General features: G+C 55.0%; 1 protein-coding gene across 19 annotated transcripts in view; it reads left to right on the top strand.

The window, feature by feature from the left end:
- Nucleotides 1-16,791, top strand: part of KIAA0232 (KIAA0232 ortholog) — an 86,985-nt gene that overhangs the window by 56,466 nt on the left and 13,728 nt on the right. For 12 of the 19 annotated variants that reach the window (XR_016229722.1, XR_016229721.1, XM_089326905.1 and 9 more), the window contains 3 exons: nt 6,985-7,051; nt 8,064-8,145; nt 12,126-15,411. Coding sequence is in view for 17 of the 19 variants with exons in the window: in XM_089326905.1 (XP_089183031.1) it covers nt 6,985-7,051; nt 8,064-8,145; nt 12,126-15,411 (3,435 nt within the window). In the remaining 2 variants the exon portion in view is untranslated. Of the gene's footprint in view, nt 1-4,134; nt 4,295-4,835; nt 5,477-6,984; nt 7,052-8,063; nt 8,146-12,125; nt 15,412-16,791 lie in introns of those variants that run through there. The other 7 variants (XM_089326912.1, XM_089326911.1, XM_089326906.1 and 4 more) reach the window with 5 other exon arrangements.

Raw genomic sequence — 16,791 nt, 5'->3', positions numbered from 1 at the left:
AGCACTTGAGCTGGCACCCATGTGGGATGCCAGCGCTGCAAGTGGAGGCTTAACCTGTAGCACAGTGCTGGCCCCAGTGATCACATTCTTACAATTTTTTCATTCTGAAATATTTGTCAATTGTGAGACCATAAAGCCATCTGCGTGGACCCTACTAATGGCCCTTCCAGTCATTCGTTCTGCCTGCTGTGGAGGGACGCTATTGCACGCTTACCCTTGTACGCACACGTGGTTCTTTTTCTAGTATATATATGTGTGCATCAGATAACTGGATTGAAGTTTGTTTTCTGTTTTTTTTTTTTTTTTTTTTTTTTTTTTTTAACTCTTTTAGCCTAAAAGTGGGTATTTGGTGCAAGCTGTGGGCCTAGCCGCCTGTCCTCCTGTGCATCGTTGTCCCCCTGCCCGTTAGTGGCCTCCTCGGGTCATGTTTCCTGGATTAAAAACAGTTGTTCCAAGTTCTGCTTTGAAGTTCTTGTTAATTGAACAATGAGGGGTAAACTGTATCTGACCATTCAGCCCTGGGCCCTCTGAGCTTCTGTGCCTGAATCTCCCTTAGACATTGGAGTTGTTACAGGACTGGGGATCGGAAAGGAAGAGAAGTTGCCGTCTCCCAGTGGACACAGGAAACAGAACATTTTCCTGCCTGTGAAAACTAGGGCTCGCCGGAATCAGCAAGGTGCTGTGGGAGCTGGGCTTGTCAAGGACCCCGTTGGTGTGGAAGTCCTTCCCTGTCCTAGGGGATGACGACGCGGAGGCTGAGGCGTGCTGCCCGTCCAGCCCGTCCAGCCCGTCCAGCCTCCCACACGTCAGCCTGCTCCGGAGCGCCAGCCGCGTGCTTGTGCGTGCTGTCACTGCTCACGAGTGACGCAGAGCTGAGCTGCCTGCTCCAAGCCTTGGCGGTGGCATGGATCACTGTGCACAACAGGCTGACGTCCTCTACTCTTTTTTTATTATTTATGTATTTATTTGAGAAGCAGCATTACAGAGGAGAGGGGTGGAGACACAGAGATCTTCCATCTGCTGGTTCACTCCCCAAAAGGCCACAATGGCTGGAACTGCGTCTATCTGAAGCCAGGAGCTTCTGCTCAGTCTCCCATGCGGGTGCGGGGGCCCAAGCACGCGGGCCATCTTGCACTGCTTTCCCAGGCCACAGCAGGGCGCTGGATGGGAAGGGGAGCAGCTGGGATGTGGGGCTGCAGGCGACAGCTTTACCTGCTATACCCGGAGCCAGCTCCTCCTCTTTGTTTAAAAAGGTAGAGTGACAGAGTGGGGTGGAGGGGTGCTACCTTCTATCCAAATGGCCACAGTGGCTGAGGCTGGGCCAGGCTGCAGCCGGGAGCCGGGGGCTCTATCCTGGTCTCCCACAGGGGCGGCACGGACCCAGGCATGCTGATTTCCTGGCACATCAGCAGGGAGGTAGATTGGAAGTGGAGCAGCTGGGACTTGAACTGGCGTGCACTCTGGTAAGGGCTGCTGGTGGCAGGTTCGTCTGCACCTCAGCACGGGCCCTGTTGCCACAGATTCTGGCTGTCTTTCCTCCAGCATCGTGGGCCTTGGAGCTCTTCCGCCCTACAGCGCTGATGGTTTATCCAGGGGATGCTGCGTTCCTCTCTAATGTTACGGAGAGCAAATGTAGGAAAAATTGGAGCAGGGAAGGGGGAGGCAGAAATCTGCCGTCTGTCGGTTCACTCCCAGATACAACAGCTTAGGACGGGGCCAGGCTGCAGCCACGAGCCAGGAATTCCATCCCGCTTCCCCACGAGTGTGGCAGGAATCCCGATGCTTGGGCTGTCTCCTCCCTCCCGGGCACATCATCAGGACCGTGAGTCAGAAGGGCGTGCAGCGGGACTCAGGACGGAGGTGGGCACTCCGAGTGGCAGTCAGCCTGAGTCCCAGCGCCCGCCCCAGGCTGGTTTTTGTAGCTGCTTCTGTGTTCAAGGCTGGAACCACAACCTTCATGCAGGTGCCTTGGCGGAAGTAGATGTTTGTTTTTGGAGTTTTTAAAGTTTAGGTACTTCCTGGCACTGAGGGTATGAATTTGTGAATCCTAGAATATATTCTGAGTCCTCTCACTTGGTGTTCTTTTGTTATTAACCTGCAAATTAAATTTCTTTTTAAAATTTGGTATCTCCTATCCACTGGTCACTCCCCAGATGCCCACAAGAATAGGACTGGGCCGGCGCAAAGCCAGGAACCCAGAACTCAGTTCAGGTCTCGTGAGGGGCAGGAGCCATCACCTGCTGTCTCCCAGCGTTGCGTTAACAGGAAGCTGGAACTGGGGAGTATCAGGTCTCAGGCCTCAAACACAGATTCCCAGTATGGGCTGTGTGTCCACGCGCAGTCTTAACCATTGCACTAAACTCCTGTTCACCATGACTTTTTAAAAGGTTTTAAAGCTTGTGTTCATTAAAGTATGACATCAATCCCTTACTGTAGTGTGTCGTCCCCAGAAGTCATTCTGCACTGAAGCTGGGTTTCCTCCTGCTGACCTTCGAGTTCTGTTCTAGGAATCAAAGTCCAAGCTCTGAGAGTGAGCGACTGACTGTGCGGGCAGCGAGAGCAGAAGGCAGGTGCCTCGTTGGCACTTCCCGACAGCACCCGGCAGCTTGGTGGGTCCAGAGCCATTTTGTCTGCTTCCTTCTCTGTGGGAGGCTCTGTGCTGGCCTGGCCTGGCCTCAGCAGCTGGGGCAGGGACACCCGGGCGTGCTCTCCTCACGGGACTGCTGCTCTCCTGGGCGTGGCTGGGAGCCGTGACCTCCCCGTGGCACATGGAGCCCAGGCGTTTGCTTTGCAGGAGGCCACGTGGCCCCTGAGTTGCTCTCGCTGTGAAGCCCCGTTGCTGAGAGGGTCCACCCTGGGAGTGAGCGCTGGGAGCCCGGCTCGGGGTGCGCCTGTCAGTTACGTCCAGGAGGGGCTGGGCAGAGAGGTTCTGCACCCTGAGGCACTGGGCTCCCCAAGGGGAAGCGTGAGGCACAACCACGAAGCAGGCAGGTGGCAGGTTGTATTCCAGAGACAGAGAGTGTATGATTTCTCTCTGAAAGAGGGTGCTGTTAAAATATATCTTCAAGGACAAACAAAATAACAGACATGAAGAATGCAGCAGAGGTATGGAAGGTGTACTTGAAAAGTCCCCCAAGAAGTAGAGCAAACAGAAATGGGAAGTAGCAGAGAAGGAATGGGGGAGCGGTCCCGGAAGACCGGTGACAGTGTCAGAAAACGTGTCCGTGGGGCTCGCGCCGTTTTCCGGTTCTGATAGGGAAATGATTCAGGAAGGGTCACACGGTGGGCGACAGCTGGGTGCCACCGCATGTCACAGTGGTCAGTGGTCACAGGGCTGGGGGCACCTTTCCAGCATTTGGGAGTACCCAGTCCAGGTGCGTTCTCTATCGAAGATGATTAACAGCGTACAGAGAGGAGAGAGAATGGAGCAGAGTCGATCCATTTGTCTTTGCTTGCTTTAGTGGTTCCGGGTCTGAGCTGAGAAGGATGGGAAATGTGAGGAGTGAAGAGAAGAACCAGGGTGTTGCGGGATGGGAAGTGACAGGAGTTTTCCAGGGAATGAATGAGATTCCCAAGTTCCCACTAGCGCACGCTGCGGGGCAGCAGTGACGGCTCACGTATGCCACTCACATGGGAGATCAGGATTGAGTTCCAGGCTCCTGGCACAGGCCCAGCTGTTGGGGGGCATTTGGGGAGTGAGCCAGCAGATAGATGATCCCGTCTGTCTGTCTTCCAAATAAAAATTAAAGACTTTTCAAAGAAATGAATGGAAAAATGAGATTCTGGAAAATCAACAACATGTGCCAAGTTTGGAAATGGCACCTTTTAAGTCAGATGTCAGGGGCTATGATGGGTGCCTTGCTCTGTGTCATCTTAGTTCACCCTTAGTTCTTAAGGGGGAAGTGGTGGCACACCCCCCTCCCCCCCCCGTGCTGTCTGGTGAATGTGGCAGGACAGGAGTTGAGAACCTGGCCCACCAACCCCCAGTCCAGATCTGTTCCACTTGTCCCTGTTGTCAGGGAGCCAGAAGTGGTTACGTAAGCTCCAGAGGGCAGGCCCTGGCTCTCGTTCCTGCCTGGCACGTGGGTGCTAGGACTCTGTTCACTGGGTACTGAGTGTGTGCGTGATAAACCAGGGGCTGGCTGGCTCTGCGTTCTGAAGACGGGCCGTGACTCCCGGAACTCGCCTGCCCTGGGCGAGGCTTTCCACTCTGTGGGTGCAGATCACTGTACCTTGAGTTGTCAAGTGCTCTTAGGGTTGGTGGAACCTTGCTACACGCACCTGATGGAGGCTGGTAGGTTGGCTGGGTGGGATCACTTAGGAAAGCAGTTTGTGAGTTCAAAGAAAGAATGTTAGCATTTTTTAAAAAGCTTATTTATTTATTTTGAAAGAGTTGCAGAGAGAGGGGGAGAGACAGAGAGAGCTCTGCCATCCTCTGGCTCACTCCCTGGGTAGCCATAATGGCCAGGGCTGGGCCAGGCTGAAGCCAGGAGCTTCATCCAGGTCTCCCACGTGGCTGGCAGGGGCCCAGGGACTTGGAGCAGCTGGGACATGAACCTGTGCCCATAGGGAATGCGGGTGTCGCAGCGGCAGCTTTACCCACTGTGCCACAGTGCCGGCCCCGTTAGTGTTGTTTTCACCTGGGGCCGGCACTGTGGCGTAGCAAGGTAAGCCTCTGCCTGGAATGGCGGCATCCCATATAGGCACCAGTCGAGACCGCTGCTCCACTTCTGATCTGGCTCCTCACCAATGCGCCTGGGAAAGCAGCAGAGGACGGTTCAAGTGCTTGGGCCCCGGCACCCACTTGGGAGAGCTGGACTGAGTTCCAGGTTCCTGGCTTCTGCTTGGCCCAGCCCTAGCCATTACAGCCACTGGGGGAGTGAAGCAGAATATGGATGATACCCCCCCTCCCTCTCTCTTCCTCTTTATATCACTCTCAAATAAATAAAAAGCGAATCTTGAAAGTTCTCATTGGCAGCTCTAAGTTAACACTTCAGAGCACCTGCCGGGACACATCAGGATGTGATGACACTTTGTGATGTCCCTCTGTGCTCCTCAGTTGGTCACCCAGTGCTTAATGATTTAATGAATATATATGTGTAGACTGCAGGATCCGGGAGGGAGGCCTGCTTGCACAGGGTGAGAAGTGAGCACATTCGTGTGGGAAGCAGATTCTCAGGCACGTTCTCCGGTGTGAATTAGTGTGCGTGTGTTGTATAGGGTTAATTTCCAGAGTGGAACTGCCTCGTTGCTAGTGCAGTGCTGGTTCTGTGGGAGCGTGCTCAATGGAGCCCATTTCCAGAGTATTTAAGGAAGTTTAATCAGCGATCCCTGGAGACTGACCTGGGCTGAAAAACGCAGTGACATAGGCTTGCTGTACAGACAGTATGCAGCGAGTCAGCTGACACTGGTGTTAGTTTCGTGATCTGCAGGAAACGCGCGGTGATGGTCTGCCCGGCACACCTTGAACGCTATGGTAAGCCCTCTCTCCGGTGGAACTGTGAGTAGAGAAGTGTTCTGGCTAATGTCTGCCGCAGCTTTTAAGAGTGTGCAGAGGCATGAGCAGCTGCCCCCTGACCATCTGCTGGGCCCCTCTGAACGGTGGCGGCGTGAGGTGGACGGCGTGTTGACTGAGTTGTTTATGATTTGCTGATCGCATTCTCATCTGTTTCTTGCTGTCAAACTGTGTAACTGTGGGGTTTCTTGTCTAGGATCTCTGTAGGACTGTGCTGAGTCATTCTGAGTTAAGTGAATGGGATGAAGTTCTATTTTTAGCCCTGAAGGCCCATGAGGACACCGGGTTAGCTGAGAGACAGCCGGTTCCGTGCATCTGTCTGAGCGGTGCCACCAGAAGAGACTTGATGCCAGTTTAAATAGGACTTTAGCCACGGAATAAACCTGAAGTTTCTAAGAAATGTGTTCAGCCTTTTTGTCCACATAAGAGATTTTCCTTCCCTCACATGAGAAGCAGTGTCGTGAGAGCTTATTCACAGGAGCCGGTTGCCAGCATTCCTGCCCCTCCGAAGGGGGCTCTCCTGAGGCCTCCCTGCCCGTGTGCACGGGCTCACGCCAGCACCGAGCGAGCTCTCGCACTCACTGCCCGTGGGGGTGGGGTTCTGTTCTGCCTTCTCTGGCCGTCACGAGCGTTCAGAACTTCAAAGAAGAAGGAGGTCACCCTGTTTTCTTTAGATTGAGAGCTCCTAGAGTGCCTGTGAGGTTTTGTTTTTTATTTTTAAAGATTTATTTGTTTATTTGAAAGGCAAAGTTACAGAGAGGCAGAGAGAGAGAGAGAGAGAGAGAGAGAGAGAGAGAGAGAGGACAGACATATTTTCCATCCTCTGGCTCACTCCCCAAATGGCCAAAGCAGCCAGAGCTGGGCTGATCCAAAGCCAGGAGCCTGGAGCCTCTCCCAGATCTCCCGTGTGGCTGCAGGGGCCCAAAGACTTGAGCCATCCTCTGCCGCTCTCCCAGGAGCACTAGCAGGGAGCTGGATCGGAAGTGGAGCAGCCGGGACTTGAACTGGTGCCCATGTGGGATGCCGGCTCTGCAGGCGGCAGCTTTATCTGCTCCGCCACAGCACTGTCCCCACCCATGAGGTTTTGGTGGCTTGTATTGGGTCTGGTATAAGACCTTGTTCACAGGGGTACTTGGTGGTGCTGACTTTTGGCCGTCCCGTGGGCTTTTGGGCTGTTAGTCTGTCCCTGAGCAGGGTGGTATACCTCTGGGAAGACAAAAGCCATCCTGGGAGGTATGCTAGTGTTTCCACCTTTACCAGTACATCCCATGTAACGTCCTTCATTGTAAAATGGCACCGATGTGGACCTACAAGCCTGTGATTTTGTCAACTCTGGCGTCATTTAGGGGTTGACGTTGCGTTTCGTGGGGGACAGGGGATACCTGCAGGGGTGTCTGCATTACAGCGGACGTCGTGAAAGCCTGCCTGCGTACCTGCCAGTAACCTCCCGTGTGTGTCTTGTCACGCAGAGCTCCGGCATCGAGACTTTAGTGGAGGAGCTGTGCTCCAGGCTGAAGGACCTTCAGAGCAAGCAAGGTGAGCACGCTGCCGCAGAGGCGAGCGGCACGCCGGGACACGGAGGTGCCCTCCCCAGGGGAGGTCTTAGAGACTGTGCCGTCCGCAGCCCCGCGGGTGACTTCTCTGCCAGCCCTTCGCGTCGCTCCTGACTCCCTGCTCCTGAAGGGGCAGCCCCATCCAGGGCGCCCTCCCGGGCAGGGCGTCTTCCGCCCGCCCGCTCCTGCCGCGGGTGAAGCTCAGAGATCGGGAGCAGTGTTTCCTCTCCCTGTCCTTGCCCGCTGTAATGCCTGCCTGTCAGAATTAAGGCCTCCGCCAGTGTTGACGCTGAAATATTTCAGATTTGGAAGAAGCTTTTGTCTTGGTTGGAAGTTTCTAAAAGGCAGGCCTGACAAGCTCGTTAAGTCCTCTCTGACACGGGAGCCCAACAGCTGCTGTCCCCTGCCCCTCGCAAGCCCTGAGAGAGGGCCTCCTCTCTGTTCCCTCCTCCGTCGTCTTGCTGCCCACCACGCCTTGAGACCTGTGAAGGGCATGGGCTGTTTGCTTATTTTTAATGCAAGACAGTGCCCGGGGCTAAGCCAGGAGTGTACAGCCCTTAGCTCTTGTTCACATACATGTTAAGTAACAGCTAATGGTAATGAAGACTTTCCTTTCTAGATTAGCATTAGTCAGAATGAGTCATCATAAAGTCTGAGTGGAGAATTTTTAAGAAAGTATTTTTGGAGTCTAGACAGATGTTCTCTCCTTCTGGTCTAATTAACAAGTGCGCAGGAGACTTAAGTCTCTTAATTAAATGTATTGGAGGTGGGATGGGTGACTCTCACTGCGTGGCCTAGTGCTCCGTGCTTTAGCCAGAGAATTCCCTCTGGAATTCATGGAGGCAGGTTTTCATTAAACAGGCAAACTGCTGTAGAGTTCTCTTTTTAAAGGCCAGGAAAATCTCTGTCATTCCTGGTTAAAGTTACTGTTGCAAAGCACGGGCATCTGTTAACTAGGTTCAGGACAGATTCTCTCCATTTTTGTTTCGTAACAGAAGAGAAGATCCACAAGAAGTTCGAGGAGTCTCCCTCTCCAGAGGCAGAGTTGTCCCCCACAGCCAAGGATCAACTGGAAATGTACGTACGACGGCGTTCCGTCCTGAAGTGTGCGTCCACGCCAGCCAGTAACCGCCACGCGGTCCTCGTTTTCCTGCCATCGATTTAGCTTCAAATGCCGTAATCGAGGCAGCCTCGCGCACTGTGTGCTGGACACGGTGCAGACGTGAATGCGATGGTGTCTGTGGTGTGCAGTGGGTGCTTGTAGAGTGGATGGAATGAGGAAGGGGGTCGATCACGCAGCGCAGCTGCCGCCTCGGGAGCTGACGCCGCTTGTCCACCCCGAGGGCAGGGCGCTGCTGCGGCCGGCTGCGAGGGCACAGTGGGCAGGCCTCCACCGCACCAAACCTGTTCCCGAAAATGCTTTCAGTTCTCTCACAGTAAACAATTAGTATTAAATAAGCTGCCTTATTAGACATTTTGAAAACTTTCCTGAACCTCTAAAACCTAAGGAAAAAATGACCTTTAAGTGGTTTGTGTAGACGGGCCCTGTGCATCCCGCAGTAACTGCGAGCTGCATGACTGGTGAGCACTTGCGATGGGGCTGGCCGAAACAGCTGTGCTGAGAGTGCAGCTTGCTGCCTGGACCTCGGAGACTTCGTTATACAGAAGTGTACGATACTGCAGTAGTGAGTTGCTCCGCTTGATTCCGTGTTAAAGTATTACCACTTGTGAAAGTATTGGTTAACGTATTGGATAATATGTTGTGTATGTATTGGAATTCATTGCACCTGTTTCTTCTTAAGCTTTTAACGTGGCTGCTGGAACGTTTAAACTTCATGTGCACCTCACAGCACGCTCGTACAGGACACCACTGCCACAGATGGGCGAGGAGGGTGATGCCCGGTCCTTGTAGAGCTGGCCTGTACCACTTCCCACAGGACCTCGACTGCTGCCCCCAGAGAACCGGCCCCTGAGTTGCCCACGTGGCTCCTGGCCCCAGACTCTGCTTAGACATTTTCCTAGCACATAAAAACAGCTCCTTGTTCTCAGGCCCGCCCAGAGCAGCCTGCCTGGCTTCTCTCTCCTGTTCTTGTTTCCGTCAGTTACTGGTCCCGCAAGGATGTCGCGCGTGTGGCCTCACGACGCGCTGGGTTCCCATGCTGTCTGTCTGGCACCGTGAGAACCAGCTGTGGCCCACGTTCCGTCCTCTCTGCTGACCGCTTGACTGTGACCATCCGTGTGCCCTCTGAGGGTCTGTCTCGGTGATGACAGCCACTGTCTGTTTCTGTACGCCTCTCAGCCCGGAAGTAGGTGTAATTGTTGCCCCTAGTTTGTGGATGAGGAAACGGAGCCACACAGAGGTTAAGTACCAGGCCTAAGGTCACACAGGTGGTCAGTGGGGAGCCAGGGCCCAGCCTCAGGGAGGTGGCTTCAGAGTTCAGCTGCGGCTGAGTGCGGTCCGGCTTTTGGCTGCGTGTGTTTGCAGTGCTCCGGCAGCCTTGTGGGGTCAGTCCCAGGGTCCTGACTTCAGAGTCGAAGTAGACCAGAGCGTTCAGCGACGGGCGTCAAGTCGTCAGCACAGAAAGGGGCCAAGCTGAGACTCCAGTTCAGGCATTTCTTACTGAAAAGACGACATTATTTGTACTGCATCATCTGTGTCACTGTCTTGTCTTGTCTTGTCTTTCTTTTTTTTTTTTGCAGGCAGAGTTAGAGACAGAGAGAAAGGTCTTCGTTTCCGTTGGTTCACCCCCCAAATGGCCGCTACGGCCGGTGCAGCATGCCAATCGGAAGCCAGGAGCCAGGTGCTTCCTCCTGGTCTCCCATGGGGTGCAGGGCCCAAGGACTTGGGCCATCCTCCGCTGCACTCCCGGGCCACAGCAGAGAGCTGGCCTGGAAGAGGGGCGACCGGGACTAGAACCCGGGGTGCCGGCACTGCAGGCGGAGCATTAGCCTAGTGAGCCGTGGTGCCAGCCTTTCTTTTCTTTTTTAAACATTGATTGATTTATTTGAAAGGGAGAGTTACAGAGAGTCAGGCGCAGAGTGAGAGAGAGGTCTTCCATCTGCTGGTTCACTCCCCAAATGGCCGCAATGGCCAGAGATGCACTGATCCGAAGCCAGGTGCCTGGAGCTTCTTCCAGATGTCCCATGTGGGTGCAGGGACCCAGGGGGTTGGGCCATCTTCCACTGCTTTCCCAAACCATAACGGAGAGCTGGATCAGAAGTGGAGCAGCTGAGACTCGAACCCGCGCCCATGTGGGATGCTGGCACCACAGGCAGCGCTTTACCTGCTATACCACGGCACTGGCCCCATCTCTGCCACTTCCAGTTTCTTGATTAAAGTTCAAACTTTGAAGATAAAAACTTCCATCTTGCGTATTTGTTTAACGTATCATTGTGCTTGTCGTAGTGTTGAGCAGAAAGGTGCTTGGTGCCTAGGACTTGACTCATTGGTTGTAAACCGCGTTGAGGATGAGGATTTGTGGGTGATGTGAATGCTGATCCCGTTAGGATGAGCACTCCACTCCGGTTGACGATGCTGTCTGCCCCGTGCAGGACGCTGAGTGACGATGCTGTCTGCCCCGTGCAGGACGCTGAGTGACGGTGTCTGTCTGCCGCGTGCAGGACGCTGAGTGACGGTGTCTGTCTGCCCCGTGCAGGATGCTGAGTGACGGTGTGTGTCTGCCCTGTGCAGGACGCTGAGTGATGGTGTCTGTCTGCCGCATGCAGGACGCTGAGTGACGATGCTGTCTGCTCCGTGCAGGACGCTGAGTGACGGTGTCTGTCTGCCGCGTGCAGGACGCTGAGTGACGGTGTGTGTCTGCCCCGTGCAGGACGCTGAGTGACGGTGTCTGTCTGCCCTGTGCAGGACGCTGAGTGATGGTGTCTGTCTGCCGCATGCAGGACGCTGAGTGACGATGCTGTCTGCTCCGTGCAGGACGCTGGGTGACGGTGTGTGTCTGCCCCGTGCAGGACGCTGAGTGACGGTGTGTGTCTGCCCCGTGCAGGACGCTGAGTGACGGTGTGTGTCTGCCCCGTGCAGGATGCTGAGTGACGGTGTCTGTCTGCCGCATGCAGGACGCTGGGTGACGATGCTGTCTGCTCCGTGCAGGACGCTGGGTGACGGTGTCTGTCTGCTCCGTGCAGGACGCTGAGTGACGGTGTCTGTCTGCCCCGTGCAGGACGCTGAGTGACGGTGTGTGTCTGCCCCGTGCAGGACGCTGAGTGACGGTGTGTGTCTGCCCCATGCAGGACGCTGGGTGACGGTGTCTGTCTGTCCCGTGCAGGACGCTGAGTGACGGTGTGTGTCTGCCCTGTGCAGGACGCTGAGTGACGGTGTGTGTCTGCCCCGTGCAGGACGCTGAGTGACGGTGTGTGTCTGCCCCGTGCAGGATGCTGAGTGACGGTGTCTGTCTGCCGCATGCAGGACGCTGGGTGACGATGCTGTCTGCTCCGTGCAGGACGCTGGGTGACGGTGTCTGTCTGCTCCGTGCAGGACGCTGAGTGACGGTGTCTGTCTGCCCCGTGCAGGACGCTGAGTGACGGTGTCTGTCTGTCCCGTGCAGGATGCTGAGTGACGGTGTCTGTCTGCCCCGTGCAGGACGCTGGGTGACGGTGTCTGTCTGTCCCGTGCAGGACGCTGAGTGACGGTGTGTGTCTGCCCCGTGCAGGACGCTGAGTGACGGTGTGTGTCTGCCCCGTGCAGGACGCTGAGTGACGGTGTGTGTCTGCCCTGTGCAGGACGCTGAGTGACGGTGTGTGTCTGCCCCGTGCAGGACGCTGAGTGACGGTGTGTGTCTGCCCCGTGCAGGATGCTGAGTGACGGTGTGTGTCTGCCGCATGCAGGACGCTGGGTGACGATGCTGTCTGCTCCGTGCAGGACGCTGAGTGACGGTGTCTGTCTGCTCCGTGCAGGACGCTGAGTGACGGTGTCTGTCTGCTCCGTGCAGGACGCTGGGTGACGGTGTCTGTCTGTCCCGTGCAGGACGCTGAGTGACGGTGTCTGTCTGCCCCGTGCAGGACGCTGAGTGACGGTGTCTGGATTCTGTCTTGTTTCTTAGGTACTACGAAGCCTTCCCGCCGCTTTCGGAGAAACCAGTGTGCCTGCAGGAAATCATGACTGTGTGGAACAAGGCCAAGGTCTGTCCTTACTCCAGCTCCTCGTCGTCGTCCACAGCCCCACCAGCCAGCACAGGTCCATCCTCCCCCAAGGACTGCAACAGTGAAAGCGAAGCCATCAAGGAAAGAAGCGGGGCAGCGCCCCCCGCCGTGCACGAGCCAGCGCAGAGCCGGAGCCACCCGGAGAAGGGGAGCAGACTCGGTCACGGCGCCGCCGAGGAGAAGCCCGCCGTGTACAGGAAGCAGGGCCGGCACAGACCCGAAGGGAGGCCTCGACCTCGCTCCTGGTCTTCCGGCTCCAGTGAGGCAGGCTCGAGTTCAAGCGGCAACCAGGGGGAGCTGAGGGCACCCATGAAGTTTGTTAAAGTAAGACACAAGGCCCGAGACGCTCGGAGCAGAAAAGGTCGGGACGCGCACAGCAGGCTGTCGCTGAAGCACGGCGAGAAGGCCGGCAGGGGCGTGCACGCCGGGAGCAGCGGCAGCAGCAGCAGCGGGTCCCTCCGACAGCTCTGCAAGCGCGGCAGGAGGCCCCTGAAGGAGGTGGGGAGGAGAGAGGCTGCGGGCACTGAAGGCCGGGACCTGCACACGGAGAGCAGGAGCGACCGGGAGTACAAGGAGGAGCCGCTGTGGTACACCGAGCCCATCGCCGAGTATTTCGTTCCTCTGAGCAGGAAGAGTAAACTGGAGACCACGTACCGAGCCAGGCAGGAGGTGAGCGAGCTGACGGCGGAGGCGGTGGAAGAGCTGTCTGAGTCCGTGCACGGTCTCTGTATCAGCAACAATAATATTCATAAAACATACCTCGCAGCAGGTACTTTCATTGATGGTCATTTTGTAGAAATGCCTGCGGTTATAAATGAGGACATTGACCTCGCTGGGACCTCATTATGTTCTCTGCCAGAGGACAACCAGTACCTGGGTGATATTCATCTGTCAGAATTAACGCACTTCTATGAAGTGGATATTGATCAATCCATGTTGGATCCTGGTGCCTCAGAAACAATGCAAGGAGAAAGTCGGATTTTGAATATGATTCGACAGAAAAGCAAAGAGAATGCAGATTTTGAGGCAGAATGTTGCATAGTGTTAGATGGTATGGAGTTGCAAGGGGAACGTGCAATATGGACAGACTCGACCAGCTCCGTGGGCGCCGAGGGCTTACTCCTGCAAGACCTCGGCAATCTGGCTCAGTTTTGGGAGTGCTGCTCATCCAGCTCTGGCGATGCCGACGGAGAGAGTTTTGGGGGAGATTCTCCAATTCGACTCTCTCCGCTCTTAGACGGCACAATGCTCAATTCACACTTGCTTGCCGGCAATCAAGAGCTCTTTTCAGATATTAATGAAGGATCTGGTGGCATAAACTCTTGTTTTTCAGTGTTTGAAGTGCAATGCAGTAATTCTGTTTTACCATTTTCTTTTGAAACACTCAACTTGGGAAATGAAAATACAGATTCTAGTGCTAATATGCTTGGAAAGACGCAGTCTAGACTGCTAATATGGACCAAAAATAGTGCCTTTGAAGAAAACGAACACTGTTCTAATCTCTCAACAAGAACTTGTAGTCCATGGTCCCATTCGGAAGAAACACGTTCAGACAATGAGACGTTAAACATTCAGTTTGAAGAATCTACACAGTTTAATGCAGAAGATATTAATTATGTAGTTCCTAGAGTCTCAGCAAATTATGTAGATGAAGAGCTTCTAGATTTTTTGCAAGATGACACTTGCCAGCAAAACAGAACTTTAGGAGAAATTCCTACATTAGTTTTCAAAACAAAATCTAAACTAGAATCTGTCTGTGGTATTCAGCTAGAACAAAAAACAGAAAACAAAAACTTTGAAACCACGCAAGTGTGTGGTGAAAGCAGCCCACACGGAGATGGCTACAGCTCAGGGGTTATTAAAGACATTTGGACAAAGATGGCAGATAGAAACTCTGTGGCTGCAGTGGAAGCAGAAAGAGTTGACGAGGAGCTGTTTGCAACCGATGTCAGTGACTACTGCTGCTGTCTGGGCGCTGAAGCCGAGCTGGAGACGCTGGAGGGGCCCCACAGGGCTGTGCAGAGGTCGGAGTACCACCTGTGGGAGGGGCAGAAAGGGAGCCCCGAGAAGAGAGCGTTCGTTCCCAGGGAGCTGTCCAAGGTGGGCGGGGGGGACTACACAACGCCCTCCAAACCCTGGGGCGTTGCTCACGACAAAGAGAGTGCGTTCATTCTAGGAGGAGTTTACGGAGAGCTCAAAACCTTCAGCAGCGATGGGGAGTGGGCCGTGGTCCCGCCCAGTCACACCAAGGGAAGCTTGTTGCAGTGTGCGGCTTCTGATGTCGTGACGATCGCTGGCACGGATGTCTTTATGACCCCCGGAAGCAGCTTTGCTCCTGGCCACAGGCAGCTGTGGAAACCCGCGGTGTCGTTTGAGCAGAGCGAGCCGCCCGAGAGTGGAGAAGGTGGGCTGCACAAGGGGTTTTCTCTCATCTTCCGGGAAGACCTCCTGGGAGCCTGCAGTGACTTTCAAGGTGAAGACCCCGGACTCGAGTACTCGTTTTCTTCCTTCGACTTAAGCAATCCATTTTCACAAGTTCTTCACGTAGAATGTTCATTGGAACCTGAAGGGATTGCATCTTTCAGTCCCAGTTTTAAACCGAAATCGATTCTCTGCTCCGATTCGGACAGCGAAGTCTTTCACCCCCGGATCTGTGGTGTGGACAGAACGCAGTACCGGGCCGTCCGCATCTCCCCTAGGACTCACTTCCGCCCCATCTCTGCGTCCGAGCTGTCCCCCGCAGGGGGAAGCGAGTCAGAGCTGGAATCTGAGAGAGAGGAAGCCAGTGCGCCCGTTCCTTCTCAGGCCGATGTGTTTGAAGACCCGCAGGCAGACCTCAAGCCTCTGGAGGAAGACGCGGAGAAAGAAGGCCACTACTACGGCAAGTCGGAGCTTGAGTCTGGAAGGTTCCTGCCCAGGTTGAAGAAGTCGGGGATGGAGAAGAGCGCTCAGACGTCGCTGGATTCCCAGGAGGAGCCGGCTGGCGCTCTGCCTGCGGGGAAGCGGAGTCCGTGTTTGGAGTGCAGCATGAGCGAGTCTCTGGAAGCAGATTTGGGAAGCTCGGAAGCAAATTGTAAGATCATGGCACAGTGCGCGGAAGAAGTTAGCGACTTCTGCGGCTGCAGCGCGGGCTGTCAGCTCCCTGCGTACGGAGAGAACGCAGCCCCTTCAGCGCGGCCGGAGGAGGTACGTGTGCTGCTGCGTCCGTGCCTGGGGCGAGGCTGTGCGCAGGCGGGTGTCTGGAGCTCAGACTCGCAGTTCCAGGACTCAGTTCATGTTGTATGAATTGAGCCTGCAGGAGACTTTCTGTAGAGAAAGGCATTTTGAAATCACAGGACTGAAGTTCTTACATGTTGTCTTAACGTACACGGTCTGTGCTTAAAGTAAAAAGCCTGACGTTACGTATAAGCATCCTGACTTTCACAGTGACAGGTCAGGGAGTGGCTGCCAGCGCAGAGCCTGTCTCACTGCCTCCCAGACACTGGTCGCTTCACGAGAAAGTGTGTTTTACCTAGAGATTCTCAGTACATAATGACACGTGTAAGTCGACCCCCAGATACAAGGAAACAGCTTCTACAAAATCTGTGCTGATACACACGCTCATACAAAGGACACGTTGCAATCGTGTGTTAGGTCGGGGGAGGAGATGGGTATTCATAGTTTTGTTAGTGGAATCATTGTGCTCCTTGACCTTTCTAAAGAAGTGGTTTGAGGTTAGATTGGTTGTACGAGAAATAACGTGGCCACAGTCTGTTTAACATAGAAAGCTTACTGGTCTACCCAGTGCTCACTGCTAATGACGGTAGCAGTGCCTGGTTCACCAGCGGATTGGTGGCAGGTAGAAGGCAGGCCACCTGTGGCGAAGCCGGAGTGGCGCGCTTCCTCCGTCTGTCCCGCACGCCTGAACCCCACCCCTGCCACCATGCCTTCTCTGGCTCCTCTGGCCCGCCCCAGCCTGTGTCACAGCCCCTTCCCCTCCTTAGTCCTCTGTGCTTTATGCCTCTCGGGCTGCAGTTTCCATGTCTCGTGAGTTGCCTGTGTGCGTGCTCTCTGCCTCACACTAGGTGACGTGAGCTCCTAACGCGGGGGGCCCTGCCTTGCTCGTTTGTTAGTCCGAGGACCTCGTAGGAAGCCCCCCGTGTCACTGGAGAACCGCTGCCCTTGCTGGCTGGCTTAGGATTCCATGGAGGAGGCCGTTCATCCCCCGGAGTGCTGACGTGGAGGGGAGCAGAAACGGTGCTGGTGTCGGCCTTCACTCTGCCTGTCGCCTGCCCGTCTTCCCCCCTTACACCGTACGTACTTGGTGTGCAGGACGTGAGGGCGTCAGGACGCGCTGGCTCTGGATTAGAAAGAAGCAGGATGCTGCGTCATGCCGCTGCCGTGTTCCTTCGCGTGCTAGCGTGTGATGGGTCGTGTGTGAACCGAACTCTGGGTTTTCTCGAAAGGTCTTCACTGCCCAGAACTTAAAAGAGGACGCTGTGGGTTTGTCTGGGAGTCGAGGCGCTGCTGGTTCTGTTGGCCCTGACCTCTCCGGTTAGAGCCAGGTTGGCGCTCACATCATAGATG

Source organism: Oryctolagus cuniculus, chromosome 2, assembly GCF_051225735.1.
Source record: "Oryctolagus cuniculus isolate XC-2025 breed Fujian yellow rabbit chromosome 2, ASM5122573v1, whole genome shotgun sequence".
Classification (NCBI taxonomy): domain Eukaryota; kingdom Metazoa; phylum Chordata; class Mammalia; order Lagomorpha; family Leporidae; genus Oryctolagus; species Oryctolagus cuniculus.
The sequence above is the reverse complement of the archived record's forward strand: the minus strand, read 5'-3'. Positions and strand labels throughout refer to the sequence as shown.